This window comes from Saimiri boliviensis, chromosome 2 (assembly GCF_048565385.1).
Source record: "Saimiri boliviensis isolate mSaiBol1 chromosome 2, mSaiBol1.pri, whole genome shotgun sequence".
NCBI lineage: Eukaryota > Metazoa > Chordata > Mammalia > Primates > Cebidae > Saimiri > Saimiri boliviensis.
Window position 1 is genome coordinate 75,983,405 of NC_133450.1, and position 15,210 is coordinate 75,998,614.

Genomic DNA, 15,210 nt, shown 5'->3' on the forward strand with positions numbered 1-15,210 from the left:
ATAAATAATTTTAAACTAAGACCCAGAGAGATAACAGGATCTATATAAGAATGCTTGAAATAGTGAAAATGGCCCTGTATCTGGAGGTTTATTTAGCTCTGACACTATGTCATGATTTCTAATGTACAATGCACCCATGCAAGTGGTTTTAAATTATTTCATAGGTTAAAGGCCTTTTAACAAAAATGAAAGAAAAAAAAATTTTAAATTAAGTCCTTACTCGTGCCAGGACCTGTGCTAAAATAAAATGTGTGTGTTTGTTTAACTTTTCTCATTTAAATCTCCTGAAACCTCTACAAGATAGGTTCTATTATTATTCCCATTTTACAGATGGAAACATGAGCTTAGAAATGATACGTCACAGCCAGGTGTGGTGGCTCAGGCCTATAATCCCAGCACTTTGGGAGGCAGAGGTAGGTGGATCACAAGCTCAGGAGATTGAGACAATCCTGGCCAACATGGTGAAACCCTATCTCTATTTTTTTTTAAATATAAAATAAAATAAAATAAAAAGAAAAAAGAAATGTTAGGTCACTAGCTAGAAATAATGCAGCTAGTAAGTGAGTTATTTGAATAGAGAGAGACATACACACACACAAAGTATTTGTATACTCTTGTATCACAGATAATAGAGGGAATTTCAATATGTAAAACAATTCAATTAGTTCACAATTTTACTCAATTTGGTACCTATGATTCACATGCTTATAAACAGAAAATAATAGGAAAGATCAGTCAACAAACACCTGGGAGAGAGGGAAAAGGCAACTTCATTTCTCTTTTGATAAGATTCTAAACACCACAAGTAGGAGAAAACAGCCAAATAAAAAGTTAGCAAATCCATAACTTCAATCTTCAAAAAGGGTAAAGTATGCCTTTAAGAAGCAAAGATTGAGAGAAGTCCCATTTGGGCACTCCTCACTCCCACAAGTGAGAGAACTGTTCTCCTTTCTTTTGCCTATTAAACCTCTGCTCCTAAAATGCACCTCTCCCCTATCCCGCCCCCTAAAAAGCAGCAGATTTAAAAGGTTAACAGGAAAAGACTACTTTACCACATTTAGGTTGGATGCTAAGTCCTAACATTTACTAAGGTCCACAGTTGACTACTTTACTACACAATAACCTACCCTGGACTGATGGCTTCTTCAGGAACACTCAGAGAATGTAAAATACAGGAATCCAGATAATCCTGCATTCTTCGAGCATCCATTATAATCAAGCTGATGTTTTTATCCGTCATCATCGTGTATAGTTCCTTTGCTGTGATTGCTCCTTGGAATTGAGAGAGACAGTGTAAGTGACAAGAAACAGCACAAGATGTGCTGAAATTGTAAAATGCAGGACAAACAGCTTTTTCTAGAAGAGCAAACTATACTGGATACATATGGATGCCATATATTTACTACCCCATCATACCATTTATTATCTCGTAAACTAACATTAAATATAACTTGTTTTTTTGTTTTCTTGAGAGAGGGTCTTGCTCTATCACCCAGGCTGGAATGCAGCAGCAGGATCTTGGCTCACTGCAACCTCCACCTCCCAGGTTCAAGTGATTCTCCTATCTTAGCCTCCCGAGTAGCTGGGAATACAGGCTGTTACCATGCATGGCTGATTTTTTTTTTTTCTTTTTTTTTTTTTTTGAGACAGAGTTTCGCTCTTGTTACCCAGGCTGGAGTGCAATGGCACGATCTCGGCTCACCGCAACATCTGCCTCCTGGGTTCAGGCAATTCTCCTGCCTCAGCCTCCTGAGTAGCTGGGATTACAGGCACGCGCCACCATGCACAGCTAATTTTTTGTATTTTTAGTAGAGACGGGGTTTCACTATGTTAACCGGGATGGTCTCGATCTCTTGACCTCGTGATCCACCCGCCTCGGCCTCCCAAAGTGCTGGGATTACAGGCTTGAGCCACCGGGCCTGGCCGCATGGCTGATTTTTGTATTTTTAGTAGAGATGGGGTTTCACCATGTTGACTACGCTGGTCTGGAACTCCTGACCTCAAGTGATCCACCTACCTCGGCCTCCCAAAGTGCTAGGACTATAGGCATAAGCTACTGTACCCAGCCTTAAGTTGTGTTTTTAACACAAGTTAACACAAAAAACCAGTTTAATGCTCTGTTTATAAAGACTTAAAGATCAAAACTTTCTGTTGAGTTTACAGCTACATCAGGTATTGACTCTGTTACCAATATAAAATAAAGGATATTAATATGTATATGTTAGGAAAATAGTGTTTTCAAAAATTAAGATATTAGAAAAATGCTAACTAGAAGAAAGAAACATCTATGGTTCTAAAATTCTGGAAAGGTTCTAAATTCAAAAAGTCTCTGATGGTAGTCTTATGGTAGCTACCTGAAAAACTTAGATTTCCAAGTATTCTTAGAACAGCAAGTCAAAAGCTGAGACACTGAAAAACTACGGTCGTCTGTTTTTATTGGATAGCTGCCACACTAATTTGTTCACATATTTTTTCATACTGCAACAGCAGAGATCAATAGTTGTGTCAGAGACCACAGGGCTCTCCAAGCACATAAGGTTCCCCAAGCCTAAAAATGTTTACTATCTACCTCCTTAAGAAAAATCTGCCAGTCCTCTTTCTACTTGACGTTCATTTGTTAGCTCCCAGTCAGAAGGATAAAAGATTTTTGCTTTTTAAGAAGACTAAGAAAAAGATAACTAAGTAAAGCTAATGCAACATTTAATTTATTTACTTTTGGGGGAGGGCAGCCATCTGTCAAAATAAATATCCGCTATGTTACTATTTTTCCTCAGCTTTACTGAAGTGAAAGATTAAAAAGCACTACAAGAGAGCTGAGATATATAAAAAGCTGTTTCAGCTGTGAAAAGAAGTCTCAATAGCTCCTATGCTAAAAGACCTATTGCTGCTAATCATCAACCTCCTTCCTACTCTAGCCATCAAGAGTATGCTGACAAAACAGACTAAAAAAGTTGATAACAAACCACTGAGAAGAACAACATTTAAGTAGGATGACATACAAAGGAACAAATGCATAAGAACAAATTTTGGACCGAATCAGTAACAGCTTTTAGGAAAGTACCTTATAGCACACCCAGTTTATTTTTATAATTGTTATATGGCAGTATTTTAAGTAGAGAATTTATTTTACTGTTACCTATAATTATGTTTAAGTTAAACCTTTTCTCCCATCCAAGTACTAAACTAGGCCCATCCTGCTTAGCTCTCAAGATTAGGTGCATTACATGGTATGGCTGTAGACAAGATAAACCTTTTCTGAGAGAGGAAAATGTCTCTAATAGATGAAGAGAATTTCCTAAGGCTTGTTTAGGTCACATATTTCTCACTACAGCATCAATACCACCTATGGATAACTTCCATATTATTGGTTTGAATTTGAGACAGGGTCTCACTCTCACCCAGGCTGGAGTACAGTGGTGTGATCACGGCTTACTGCAGCCTCAACCTCCTGGGCTCAAACAATTTTCCCAACCTCAACCTTCCACAGGCCTGCCCCACCACACCCAGCTATTTTTTTGTAGAGATGGGGATTTCACCATTACCTAGGCTGGTCTTGAACTCCTGGGCCAAACAATCCTTCTGCCTCAGCCTCCCAAAGTGCTGGGATTACAGGCATGAGCCACTGCGCCTGGCCTGGATTTTTTTTTTAAAGGGGGATGAAAATGACTCAAATAATTTAGTCTTTGAACACAGGATGGATGTAGGGAAAAAAATTATGTCTACAACCTAGTCATAAATGATAAGTCCTAAAGTTTGCCATGTATTCTAAGAATTTACATGTATTAGCTCATTCAATCCTCACAATAACCCTGTGAAATAGGTACTATTATTATCTACATTTTACAGACAGGGAAACAAACGTAGTGTTTTACATTCTGAAAACCACACAGAAAGGTAGAGGAACCAGTATTCAAACACAGGCAGTTTGACTTCTGAGACTCCATGCTCTTAGCTATTGTTGCTAAACTGCCTCTTGGGAAAAAAAAAAAAAAAAAAAAGTACGAGCTTTGGTTTTGACATTTTTCAGCTGCATATTACCAGTTTGTCATGTAAGGTTAAAATTATTCATAAAATATTCCCCATGATAAATACATAAAAATAACCTCAGATATTTTCAATATAATTGTACAGACAAGAAAAATGATAGAGCTTATGCAGAGATTAGACAACAATGCTAAGAATCTAATTGTATAAAATCTGATGCTTATTCTGATTAAAAGATCTCAGAACCTAAACAACTTCCTCTTTCTGCACACACTTACCTTTCTCTTTGGTCTCACATTTTTCATTCTTTTCACCATTGCTCTATTGCATAGAAAAAAAAAAAAGTTTCAACTTTCATAGAAACAAAAAGTTCGACTTTAACTTAATTTACTTCACTTATATGGAAACTCTAAGAAACGAAGTGCGCAAAGTACTGCCATTTTATAAAAATGCAGATGAATAATGATATTAGAAGGTTTCTGGGCCAGTTGCGGTGGCTCAAGCCTGTAATCCCAGCACTTTGGGAGGCCAAGGCGGGTGGATCACAAGGTCAAGAGATCAAGACCATCCCGGTCAACATGGTGAAACTCCGTCTCTATTAAAAATACAAAAAATTAGCTGGGCATGGTGGCGCGTGCCTGTAATCCCAGCTACTCAGGAGGCTGAGGCAGAATTGTCTGAACCCAGGAGGCGGAGGTTGCGGTGAGCTGAGATCGCGCCATTGCACTCTAGCCTGGGTAACAAGAGCAAAACTCCGTCTCAAAAAAAAAAAAAAAAAAAAAAAAGCTTTCTTTGGCAGTAGACAACAGCTAAAATAACTAGCAATCTTTCAGAATTATAGGACATTTCCTCAAAATTTACTTCAGTTAAAGACCAAATATACTTTAACAGGACAAACTGCTACAGAAATTTAATTTGATTAGAAAGCACTTCTAAAACGAAACAAAATTCTGGCTATCCTATTCAGTGTCCTCCATGACATAATTAAAGCAATATAAGGGCCAGGCCAGGTGGCTCACGCCTGTAATCCCAGCACTTCGGGAGGCCAAGGTGGGTGGACCACAAGGTCAGGCGTTTAAGACCAGCCTGGCCAAGGTGGTGAAACCCCATCTCTACTAAAAATACAAAAAAATCAGCAAGGCATGGTGGCAGGCGACTATAATCCCAGCTGCTTGGGAGGGTGAGGCAGAAAACTGCTTGAGCCTGGGAGGCGGAGGTTGCAGTGAGCCAAGATTACGCCACTACACTCCCGCCAGGGCAACAGAGCAAAAATCTGTCTTAAAAAAAAAAAAAAAATTAAAGCAAAATGAAGTAATACCAAGTACTCGAAGTACTGCTTATACATTAATTCATTTTTTAGCAGTCATTATAAACTTAATTAGAGCAGCAGAAAGATCATTTGAGCTGAGCTGTGATGTATTATACCCTATGTCAAATCTTTTTTAACTACTGTGGTACTCAGTTTTCTCGTTTCCCAAATTATGTTCTTGAAATAGATGATTTTTAGGTTTCTTCTTTCTAATCATGTAATTTACATTAAAAGAAAGATTTGGCATACTACTTTATTTGGTACCAAGCTTCTTTTCTGTTTCTGGGATCTCATTCTTTTTCCTTTGCTTTCTCCTTCTATTTCTCCCCCAGTTTCCCCTTTTTCTTTTTTTCTTTTTCTTTTTTTTTTTTTTGAGACAGAGTTTCCTCTAGTTCCCCAGGCTCTAATTAAGTTTATAATGACTGCTAAAAAATGAATTAATGCACAGAAAATATTGCTATAGAAATTCATAGAAAAATCTGAAATCAACTGAGGCTAGAATATTTATTTCAAATAAATGTTCTTTTCTTTTCTTTTCTTTGGGTCAGAGCATTGCTCTATTGCCCAGGCTGAAGTGCAGTGGTACAATCTTGGCTCACTGTAGCCTTTGCCTCCTGGATTGATTCTCCCACCTCAGCCTCCTAGTAGCTGGGACTACAGGCACGTACCACCACACCCAGCTAACTTTTGTATTTTTAGTAGAGACAGGGTTTCACCACATTGCCAAGGCTGGGATTATAGGAGTGAGCCACTGTGCCTGGCCTTAAATGAATTTCTAATTAAAACATTAAATTTTATCCTTGTTATTTAAAGAACTTTATTGCGGTAAATGCAACTCTTTTTAGGCAAATCATCTGACAAGCAGAAATAGTCTTTTAATTCACACAATAAATTTCAAATACCTTTTGGATTTTGTCTTTGGAATCCAATACATTCTCCAAAGAACCTTTATCCAACGTGCTGCCATCCTCTCTTCCTGTTTCCTGCCTTTTTTGTTGAAGCCGCTGTGCTTCCTCCTGCCTGTCTTTTTCTTCAAGTTTTTTCCGAACTTCAGCTTCTTCATATCTAGGTAAAAAAATAAGTCAAGATTTTATTTTATTGGCATTAATCATGGAAATTAAAGGAGCTTCAGTTCTGTAAAATTAGCACCCTGCCTTAAGGTGTTTCATGACTACATGCTTTCTCCCTCCACCACAATTCGTACATCTGCCACCAGAGAACATCTGTACATTTACTTTGAATTGCCCAGAACTCTTAAAGATAAACTATTATGTTCTCAAGTTGAAATTATTTAATGCTTTTTGTTATTTCTCTCCTGCTAATTTCCATCTTTTACACTGAGTCAAATCTGCTGCAATTTCCTTTTCCAATGCAAAGTCCTAATTCTTTCTGCAAAAGAAACAGCCCAAATATCACACCTATGTTTATGACTTAGAATAAAAATGTAAAAACAAGCATTCAAAAAGTGGTGAAAAGTATTACCAAGGTCACCAAGTTACATTTTTTTAAAGCATGACTTCACTGAAATTTCCATCTTGTTGGCAGTTAAACAGCTATCTGAACTACAGTTAGCAGTTCTCCAAGAAATTTAGAACTATTCCCTATTATAGTATAGGTGGCTGGGTGCAGTGGCTCACACTTGTAATCCCAGCACTTTGGGAGGCCGAGGCAGGTGGATCACCTGAGGTCAGGAGTTCGAGACCCGCCTGACCAACATGGTGAAACCCTGTCTCTACTAAAAATACAAAGCCAGACATGGTGGTGCATGCCTGTAATCCCAGCTGCTCAGGAGGCTGAGGCAGGAGAATTGCTTGAACCAGGGAGGCAGAGGTTGCAGTGAGCCGAGATCTCAACATTGCACTCCGGCCTGGGCAACAAGAGCAAAAATGCCATTTCAAATAAAAAACGACAACAATAACAAAAAATTAGCCACACATGGTGGTGAATGCCTGTAATCCCAGCTACTTGGGAGTATGATGTAAAAGCATTGCTGGAACTGGGAAGGTGGAGGTTGCAGTGAGCCAAAATCATGCCATTGCCATCCAGCCTGGGTAATAGAGTGAGACTCCATCTCAAAATAAATAAATAAATAAATAAATTATAGGCAATGTTTGCTATTATTGCCAAGAGAGACTGAATGTTATCATAGACCTGCAATCTTGTTTGCACTAATTATCAATGCTTGGCAATGCCTGTGAGCTTTAAATTTAAAAAGACAGAGAGAGAAGATAGAACAGACATAAGGGAAAAAATTAAATTGACTAAGGTCATTCTTTTTATTTTATTTTATTTTTTTTTAAAGACAGAGTCTCACTCAGTTGCCCAGGCTGGAGTGCACTGGTGCAATCTCAGTTCACTGCAACCTCTACCATCCAGGTTCAAGTAATTCTCCTGCCTTAGCCTCCTGCGTAGCTGGGACTACAGGCACATGCCATCATGCCTGGCTAACTTTCACATTTTTAGTAGAGACAGGGTTTTACCATGTGGCCAGGCTTGTCTTCAACTCCTGACCTCAGGTGATTCGCCCGATTCAGCCTCCCAAAGTGCTGAAACTACAGGAGTGAGCCACCACACCGAGCTGCTCTTTTCTTCCTTTTTGAGACAGAGTTTCGCTCTGTCGCCCAGGCTAGGGTATGGTCGCACAATCTCAGCCTACTGCAACCTCTGCTTCCTTGGTTCAGGTGCTTCTCCTGCCCCAATCTCCCAAGTAGCTGGGACTACAGGTGTGAGCCACCACGCTCACCTAATTTTTGTATTTTTAGTAGAGACAGGGTCTCACTATATTGCCAGGCTGGTCTCGAACACCTGACCTCAGGTGATCTACCCACTTCGACCTCCCAAAGTGCTGGGATTACAAAGTACTGGAATTACATATAAGACTGAGCCACTGTGCCCAGACTTATATGCTCTTTTGAGTGAATATTCCAAAATGAAAAATTTCTAAATAAACTATTCAAAGAACTGTGCCAGCTTCACATATTTAAAATTCCAAGTTTACTTTAAAAATGACTTCTGAACTCAAAATTATTTCTTACCACACACTGTCAACATCATGTTAATAGTAACCAAAAATGGGCCATCTATCAATAAGATCCCACTTAACAAGAATTACATCTGTAGCTCTTGGAGAAGAAATTAGCACGTCACACAAAGCTGCGCTATTCCTCAAGTGGAAGAAATATAAGGAAAACAGTGCTTCTCCTCTAAATACTTAAGCAGTTAATTATTTTTTTTTTTAGACGGAGTTTTGGTCTGTCACCCAGGCTGGAGAACAGTGGCACAATCTCGGCTCACTGAAACCTCCACCTCCTGGGTTCAAGTGATTCCTCTCACTCAACCTCCCAAGCAGCTAGGACTGACTACAGGCATGTGCCACCATGCCCAGCTAATTAAGTTTTACTAGAGACAGGCTTTCACCATCTTGGCCAGGCTGGTCTTGAACTCCTGACTTTGTGCTCCACCTACCTCGGCCTCCCAAACTGTGTAAGCCACTGCGCCCAGCCCTTTTATTTTCCCTTTGAGATAGAGTGTCACACTGTCACCCTGGCTGGAGTACAGTGGCTTGATCTCAGCTCAATGCAACCTTCACCTCCCACATTCAAGCGATTCTCCTTGTCTCAGCTAGGATTATAGGTTTCTGCCACCATGCCTGGCTAATTTATTTGTATTTTTAGTAGAGATGGGTTTTACTATGTTGGCCAGGCTGGTCTCAGACTCCTAACCTTGTGATCCATCCACCTCAGCCTCCCAAAGTGCTGGGAATACAGGTGTGAGCCATTGCACTGTCCTAAGCAGTTAATTTCTATCTTTATGCTTAGCAATTCCTTCTGAATTATTTATTCCATTGACTGAAATGATCACTAATATTGACAGGAACATGGTGATCATGACACATTATTTTAAAAATGGTATCCTTTCCCCTTAAAAAATAAAGGTAGCAGAGAGAATTCTAATTTTGGTAATGACTCAGTAGTTTCCACTATTCTGAACCTCTCACAGACAACTATAAACTACCTCAAGGCATTTGAAAACAGCCATAATCAGGAAGAAAGTAGACGGGGGGTGACACTTGAAAGAAAGAAAGAACATTAGTAAGATCCTGTTTTTCATGGTTTCACACCTAAGGCAGGCCTTAGTGCTGAAAACAGCTAAAATTCCAGTAGAAACCCTACCTAATCCCAGAGAACCAGAGTTCCAAAGTCTTTGTATAGACTCGCCCAAATCGCCAGCTGACACCTGAATTAAGCATACCTGGAACCGATACTAAGGAGCCCAGCTAAGTCTAAAAGAATTTGGAAGAATGTCAGTTGCCACCTACCTTAGCCAAGACAGAGAACTTAACGTTTCAGTACAGCCAAGCTAACTGCCTACTGGGACAAAACAACAATAACAACAAAACTATTCAGAGGACTAAATTAGAATGCAGAGCCTCTAAATATATCATTAACAATGTCCAAAATTACTAGTACCAAAAAAAAAAAAAAAAAAGAAAAATGGGACAATAATAAAAGAGAAAAGACACTGCAGACTGACTCCAAGATGATGCATTTAGCATGCAAAGATTTTAGAGCAGCTGTTATAATTATGCTCAAGGGCATAAATGAAACTGTGCTTGTAAATAAATAAACAAATAGGACATCTCTGCAAAAAAATAATAGACACTATACAAAAGAACCATATAGAAATTCTAGAATTGGGCTGGGTGTAGTGGCTCATTTGTATAATCCTAACACTTTGGGAGATGCTGGTGAGAGGACTGCTTGAGCCCAGAGCTTGAGACCAGTTTGCGTAACATAGTGAACCCCGTCTCTACAAAAGAAAAAAAACACGCACAAAAAAAAAGTGGCTGTGGGTGATACGCATCTGTAGTCCCAGCTGCTCAGGAGGTGAAGGTGGGAGAATCACTAGAAGCCAGGAGGCTGAGTTTGCAGTGAGCTGTGATCATGCCACTGTACTCCAACCTGGACAACAGGGTGAGACTGTCATCCAAAAAAAAAAGAAGAAGAAGAAATCCTAGAATTGAAACATAAATCTGAAAAAAATTCACTCAACAGAAAATTGGAGATAACAAAGTAAAGAGTCAGTGTTTGAAGGAAGAATCAGCCTGGACAACATAGTAAGACCCCTGCCTCTATAAAAAATAAATAATTAGCCAGGGCCAGAGGTGTGTGCCTGTAGTCCTACCTACTCAGGAGGCTGAAGTGGGATTTCTTGGGCCCAGGAGTTTGAGAATGCAGTGAGCTAGGATCATGCCACTGCACTTTGGCCTGGGCAATGGGGTGAGACCTTGTCTTAAAAGAAAAAAAGATCAGAGTGATAACAATTATCCAATCCAGGCCAGGCATGGTAGCTCATGCCTGTAATCCTGGCACTCTGGGAGGCTGAGGTGGGTGGATCACCTGAGATCATGAGTTTGGCCAGCCTGGCCAACATGGTGAAACCCCATCTCTACTGAAAATACAAAATTAGCTGGGTGTGGTGGCACATACCTGTAGTCTAGTTATTCAGGGAGACTGAGGTGGGAGGATCGCTTGAACCTGAGGGTAGAAGTTCCACTGAGCCAGGATCATGCCACTCCAGTGTGGATGACAGGGTGAGACCATGTCTCAATTTAAAAAAAAAAAAAAAAAAAAGACTATTCCCAGAGGTAAAGAGGGACATAATGATAAAAAGGTCAATTCATCAAGAAACTATAACAGCCATAAATGTTTATGTGCCTAAAAACAGAATTTCAAAATACATGGAATAAAAGCTGAGAGAACTAAAGGCATAAATAAATACAGTTAAATATTTTAATACCCCTCTCTAAGTAACTGTTACAACTTGAACCCCCACCTTACAATCAGTAAAGACAAAGAAGATCTGAACAACATTATTGGCCATTCTGACCTGAATGACATATAGAGAACAGTATATTCAACAGCCACATTTTCCTTATAAGTGCACATGGTACATTCACTGAGAGACCATATGCCAAGCCACAATACAAGAATTAATACATTTAAAAGGACTGAATATCTTTAGCCATAATTAAATTAAATTAAAAATCAGTAAGATACAAGAAGAATCCCATATATTTGGAAATTAAACAACACACTTCTAAATGATCCATGATGGGTCAAGGAAGAAAGGGAAATTAGAAAATATTTCAAGCCGGGCGCGGTGGCTCAAGCCTGTAATCCCAGCACTTTGGGAGGCCGAGGCGGGTGGATCACGAGGTCAAGAGATCGAGACCATCCTGGTCAACATGGTGAAACCCCGTCTCTACTAAAAATACAAAAAATTAGCTGGGCATGGTGGTGCGTGCCTGGAATCCCAGCTACTCAGGAAGCTGAGGCAGGAGAACTGCCTGAACCCAGGAGGCGGAGGTTGCGGTGAGCTGAGATCGCGCCATTGCACTCCAGCCTGGGTAACAAGAGCGAAACTCCGTCTCAAAAAAAAAAAAAAAAAAAAGCCGGGCGCGGTGGCTCAAGCCTGTAATCCCAGCACTTTGGGAGGCCGAGGCGGGTGGATCACGAGGTCGAGAGATCGAGACCATTCTGGTCAACATGGTGAAACCCCGTCTCTACTAAAAATACAAAAAAAACTAGCTGGGCGTGGTGGCGCGTGCCTGTAATCCCAGCTACTTAGGAGGCTGAGGCAGGAGAATTGCCTGAGCCCAGGAGGCGGAGGTTGCGGTGAGCCGAGATCGCGCCATTGCACTCCAGCCTGGGTAACAAGAGCCAAACTCCGTCTCAAAAAAAAAAAAAAAAAAAAAGAAAATATTTCAAAATAAATTATAAAGCTCTACTGGGAAAACAAAAGATTTATGAAAATCAGTACATTAAAATACATAGAACAAAAGTGAATGATGACCCCATCAATAGATGTGAGAGAAGAAAAGAAAAACTGAATGATAACTTCAGATAGAATTTTACAGAAACAGATTTTTCACCATATTCCATCTGCTTAGGCAATAACCACTGATAATAGATTCTCAAATCTCCAGCAGGGCCTTGCTTACTGGTATACTCACTTCCCCTACTTCTTCACTGCACTGTGTTAAGAACTTGGTCATAGAACAGCAAGCACGTATCCCTATTATCTCTATGGAAACATCAACTCCAGACTTTCCTGCCTATCGCATATGCCAGCATCATTTCACTATTAGAAACAGAACGGAAATATTCGGAACAAGAGCAAAATTATGCAATTGTTTTACCTCGCCTCCTCAATGCAAATTACTAGAGTGCCAGGAAGAAAGATGGTACAGAACAAGAATGCTTCCACTGTTAGTAACAACAAAAATAATAGCACAAACACTTACTGAGCATTTGATATGTGCCAGACACCATCTAAGTGTTTATAAATGTTAATTTTCTTAATACACTATGAGATAGGTTATGATTATCCTAGTTACAGATAAGGAAACTGAGGCAGAGGGAGGCTAAGTAATTAGCCCAAGTTCATACAATTAATAAAGAAAAAACTGGGATCTATACCCATGGAATCTGGCTCTGTACACTTACCTACTGCTCTATATTTGTTCTCTAGTAGTGTTCTATGCTAGAATAGTATGTGAACTGTCTGCCCTAAGAAGTAAACACACTCAGCCTAAATCCAATTTGAGACAGAAATAAAAAAACTTTAAGATTCTCTTTTTTCCTTTTTTTATCTTATCCACACTTTACCCCCAATTTTGCATTTGTTCTACAGTCTCCATGCATCTAATTATATAAAGCTGACATCTCTCCTACTTTGCAGCTTCAGTTAAGTTGAAGCGAGAGCATGGCATGCTCTCTGAAACTGACTTTGGATTCTTTTACCTGTCTATCTAATCTCTTTTACTAGCATTCTGTTACCTCCAAATTTGGTCAAAATTACCTCTAAGACCTCCCTTAACATGAATGTAATGGAAATGAATTAAGTCTATGGTATGAGAGGTGTCCATAAAAAAAGATAATAGTAAGAAATGGGATAGGCAAATAAAGGTTTAATAAGTATTCCTTAATGGGAGGTGATACTGAAATCTATTTTCTAGCCACTTATTAGGTGTTTTCACTAAAGCATTTTTTAAGAATCTGGGGCTATGCCTATACTTAGAGTGGGAAGACACAGATCATGATATCACATGATTGGGCAGAATTTAGCAGAAAATCTACCCAAAGATGTTGAGGGCTTTCACCTGAAAGTTATGATCTATTCTCCAACCTACAGAACCTGGCAAGAGAGAAATCCTAGTCATGCAGATTTCAGAGACTTAAAGGAGGCAAACAGCTCTGTGATTGACTTATTACATAATTAGGACAGGACAGATGTGAAGATATGTTTGTACAGAGTTGCTCTAAATGTCCATGAAAAGACACCAACATGGAGCAGGAGGCTGGGAGACAGCAGACAGGGAGAAAAACAGAGTGAAAAGGTTATCCACATCTAGCTGCAAAATAACCTATGCAAAGGAAAAATTCAAAGTACATTTAAAAAGTCTTAGAATTCATAAATGGTGTTGGGAAAACTGGCTAGCCATGTGTAGAAAGCAGAAACTGGATCCCTTCCTGGTACCTTACACTAAAATTAACTCCAGATGGATTTAAGACTTAAACATAAGACCTAACACCATAAAAACCCTAGAAGAAAACCTAGGCAAAATCATTCAGGACATAGGCGTAGGCAAGGACGTCATGACTAAAACACCACAAGCATTGGCAAGAAAAGCCAAAATAGACAAGTGGGACCTAATTAAACTCCAGAGCTTCTGTACAGCAAAAGAAACAATCATTAAAGTGAATCGGCAACCAACAGAATGGGAAAAATTTTTGCAATCTAACCATCTGACAAAGGGTTGATATCCAGAATCTACAAACAACTAAAACAGATTTACAAAAAGAAAAAAAAAAAAAAAAAGCCCATTCAAAAGTGGCCAAAGGGTATCAACAGACACTTTACAAAAGAAGACATACATGAGGCCAACAAACATATGAAAAAATGCTCATCATCACTGGTCATTAGAGAAATGCAAATCAAAACCACATTGAGATACCATCTCATGCCAGTTAGAATGGCAATCATTAAAAAATCTGGAGACAACAGATGCTGGAGAGGATGTGGAGAAATAGGAACACTTTTACACTGTTGGTGGGAGTGTAAATTAGTTCAACCATTGTGGAAGACAGTGTGGCGATTCCTCAAGGACCTAGAAATAGAAATTCCATTTGACCCAGCAATCCCATTACTGGATATACATCCAAAGGATTATAAGGATATATATTCTATTATAAGGATATATGCACATGAACGTTCACTGCAGCACTGTTTACAATAGCGAAGACCTGGAACCAACCCAAATGTCCATCGATGATAGACTGGACAGGGAAAATGTGGCACATATACGCCACGGAATACTATGCAGCCATCAAAAACAATGAGTTCGTGTCCTTTGTAGGGACATGGATGAACCTGGAAACCATCATTCTCAGCAAACTGACATGAGAACAGAAAATCAAACACCACATGTTCTCACTCATAGGCAGGTGTTGAACAATAAGAACACATGGACACAGGGAGGGTAGCATCACACACTGGGGTGTGTGGTGGGGGACTAGGGGAGGGACAGCGGGAGGTGAGGAGTTGGGGAGGGATAACATGGGGAGAAATGCCAGATACACGTGATGGGGAGGAACACAGCAAACCATATTGCCATGTATGTACCTATGCAACAATCTTTCATGTTCTTCACATGTACCCCAAAACCTAAAATGCAATAAAATATATACATAAAATAATAATAATAATTAAGAAACAAAAAGCCTCAGAATTCAAAAAGACCCCAGAGGTTATTTAGTAACAGGGATCTCATTACATGGAAAGATGGCTCATTCTATCATGGCATAAAAGTAATTATCTAAATAATGAATCATTTTCTCAATGACTTCCTTTAT

The 15,210-nt window shown here is 39.5% G+C and overlaps 1 protein-coding gene across 2 annotated transcripts in view; it reads right to left on the reverse strand.

The window, feature by feature from the left end:
* The window catches only part of USP8 (ubiquitin specific peptidase 8), an 86,963-nt gene that overhangs the window by 34,544 nt on the left and 37,209 nt on the right, over positions 1 to 15,210 (reverse strand). For both annotated transcript variants that reach the window (XM_003928858.4, XM_010339489.3), the window contains 3 exons: positions 6,196 to 6,358; positions 4,263 to 4,305; positions 1,128 to 1,272 (listed from right to left, as the gene is read on the reverse strand). In XM_003928858.4, coding sequence (XP_003928907.1) covers positions 1,128 to 1,272; positions 4,263 to 4,305; positions 6,196 to 6,358 — 351 coding nt within the window. The remainder of the gene's footprint in view (positions 1 to 1,127; positions 1,273 to 4,262; positions 4,306 to 6,195; positions 6,359 to 15,210) is intronic.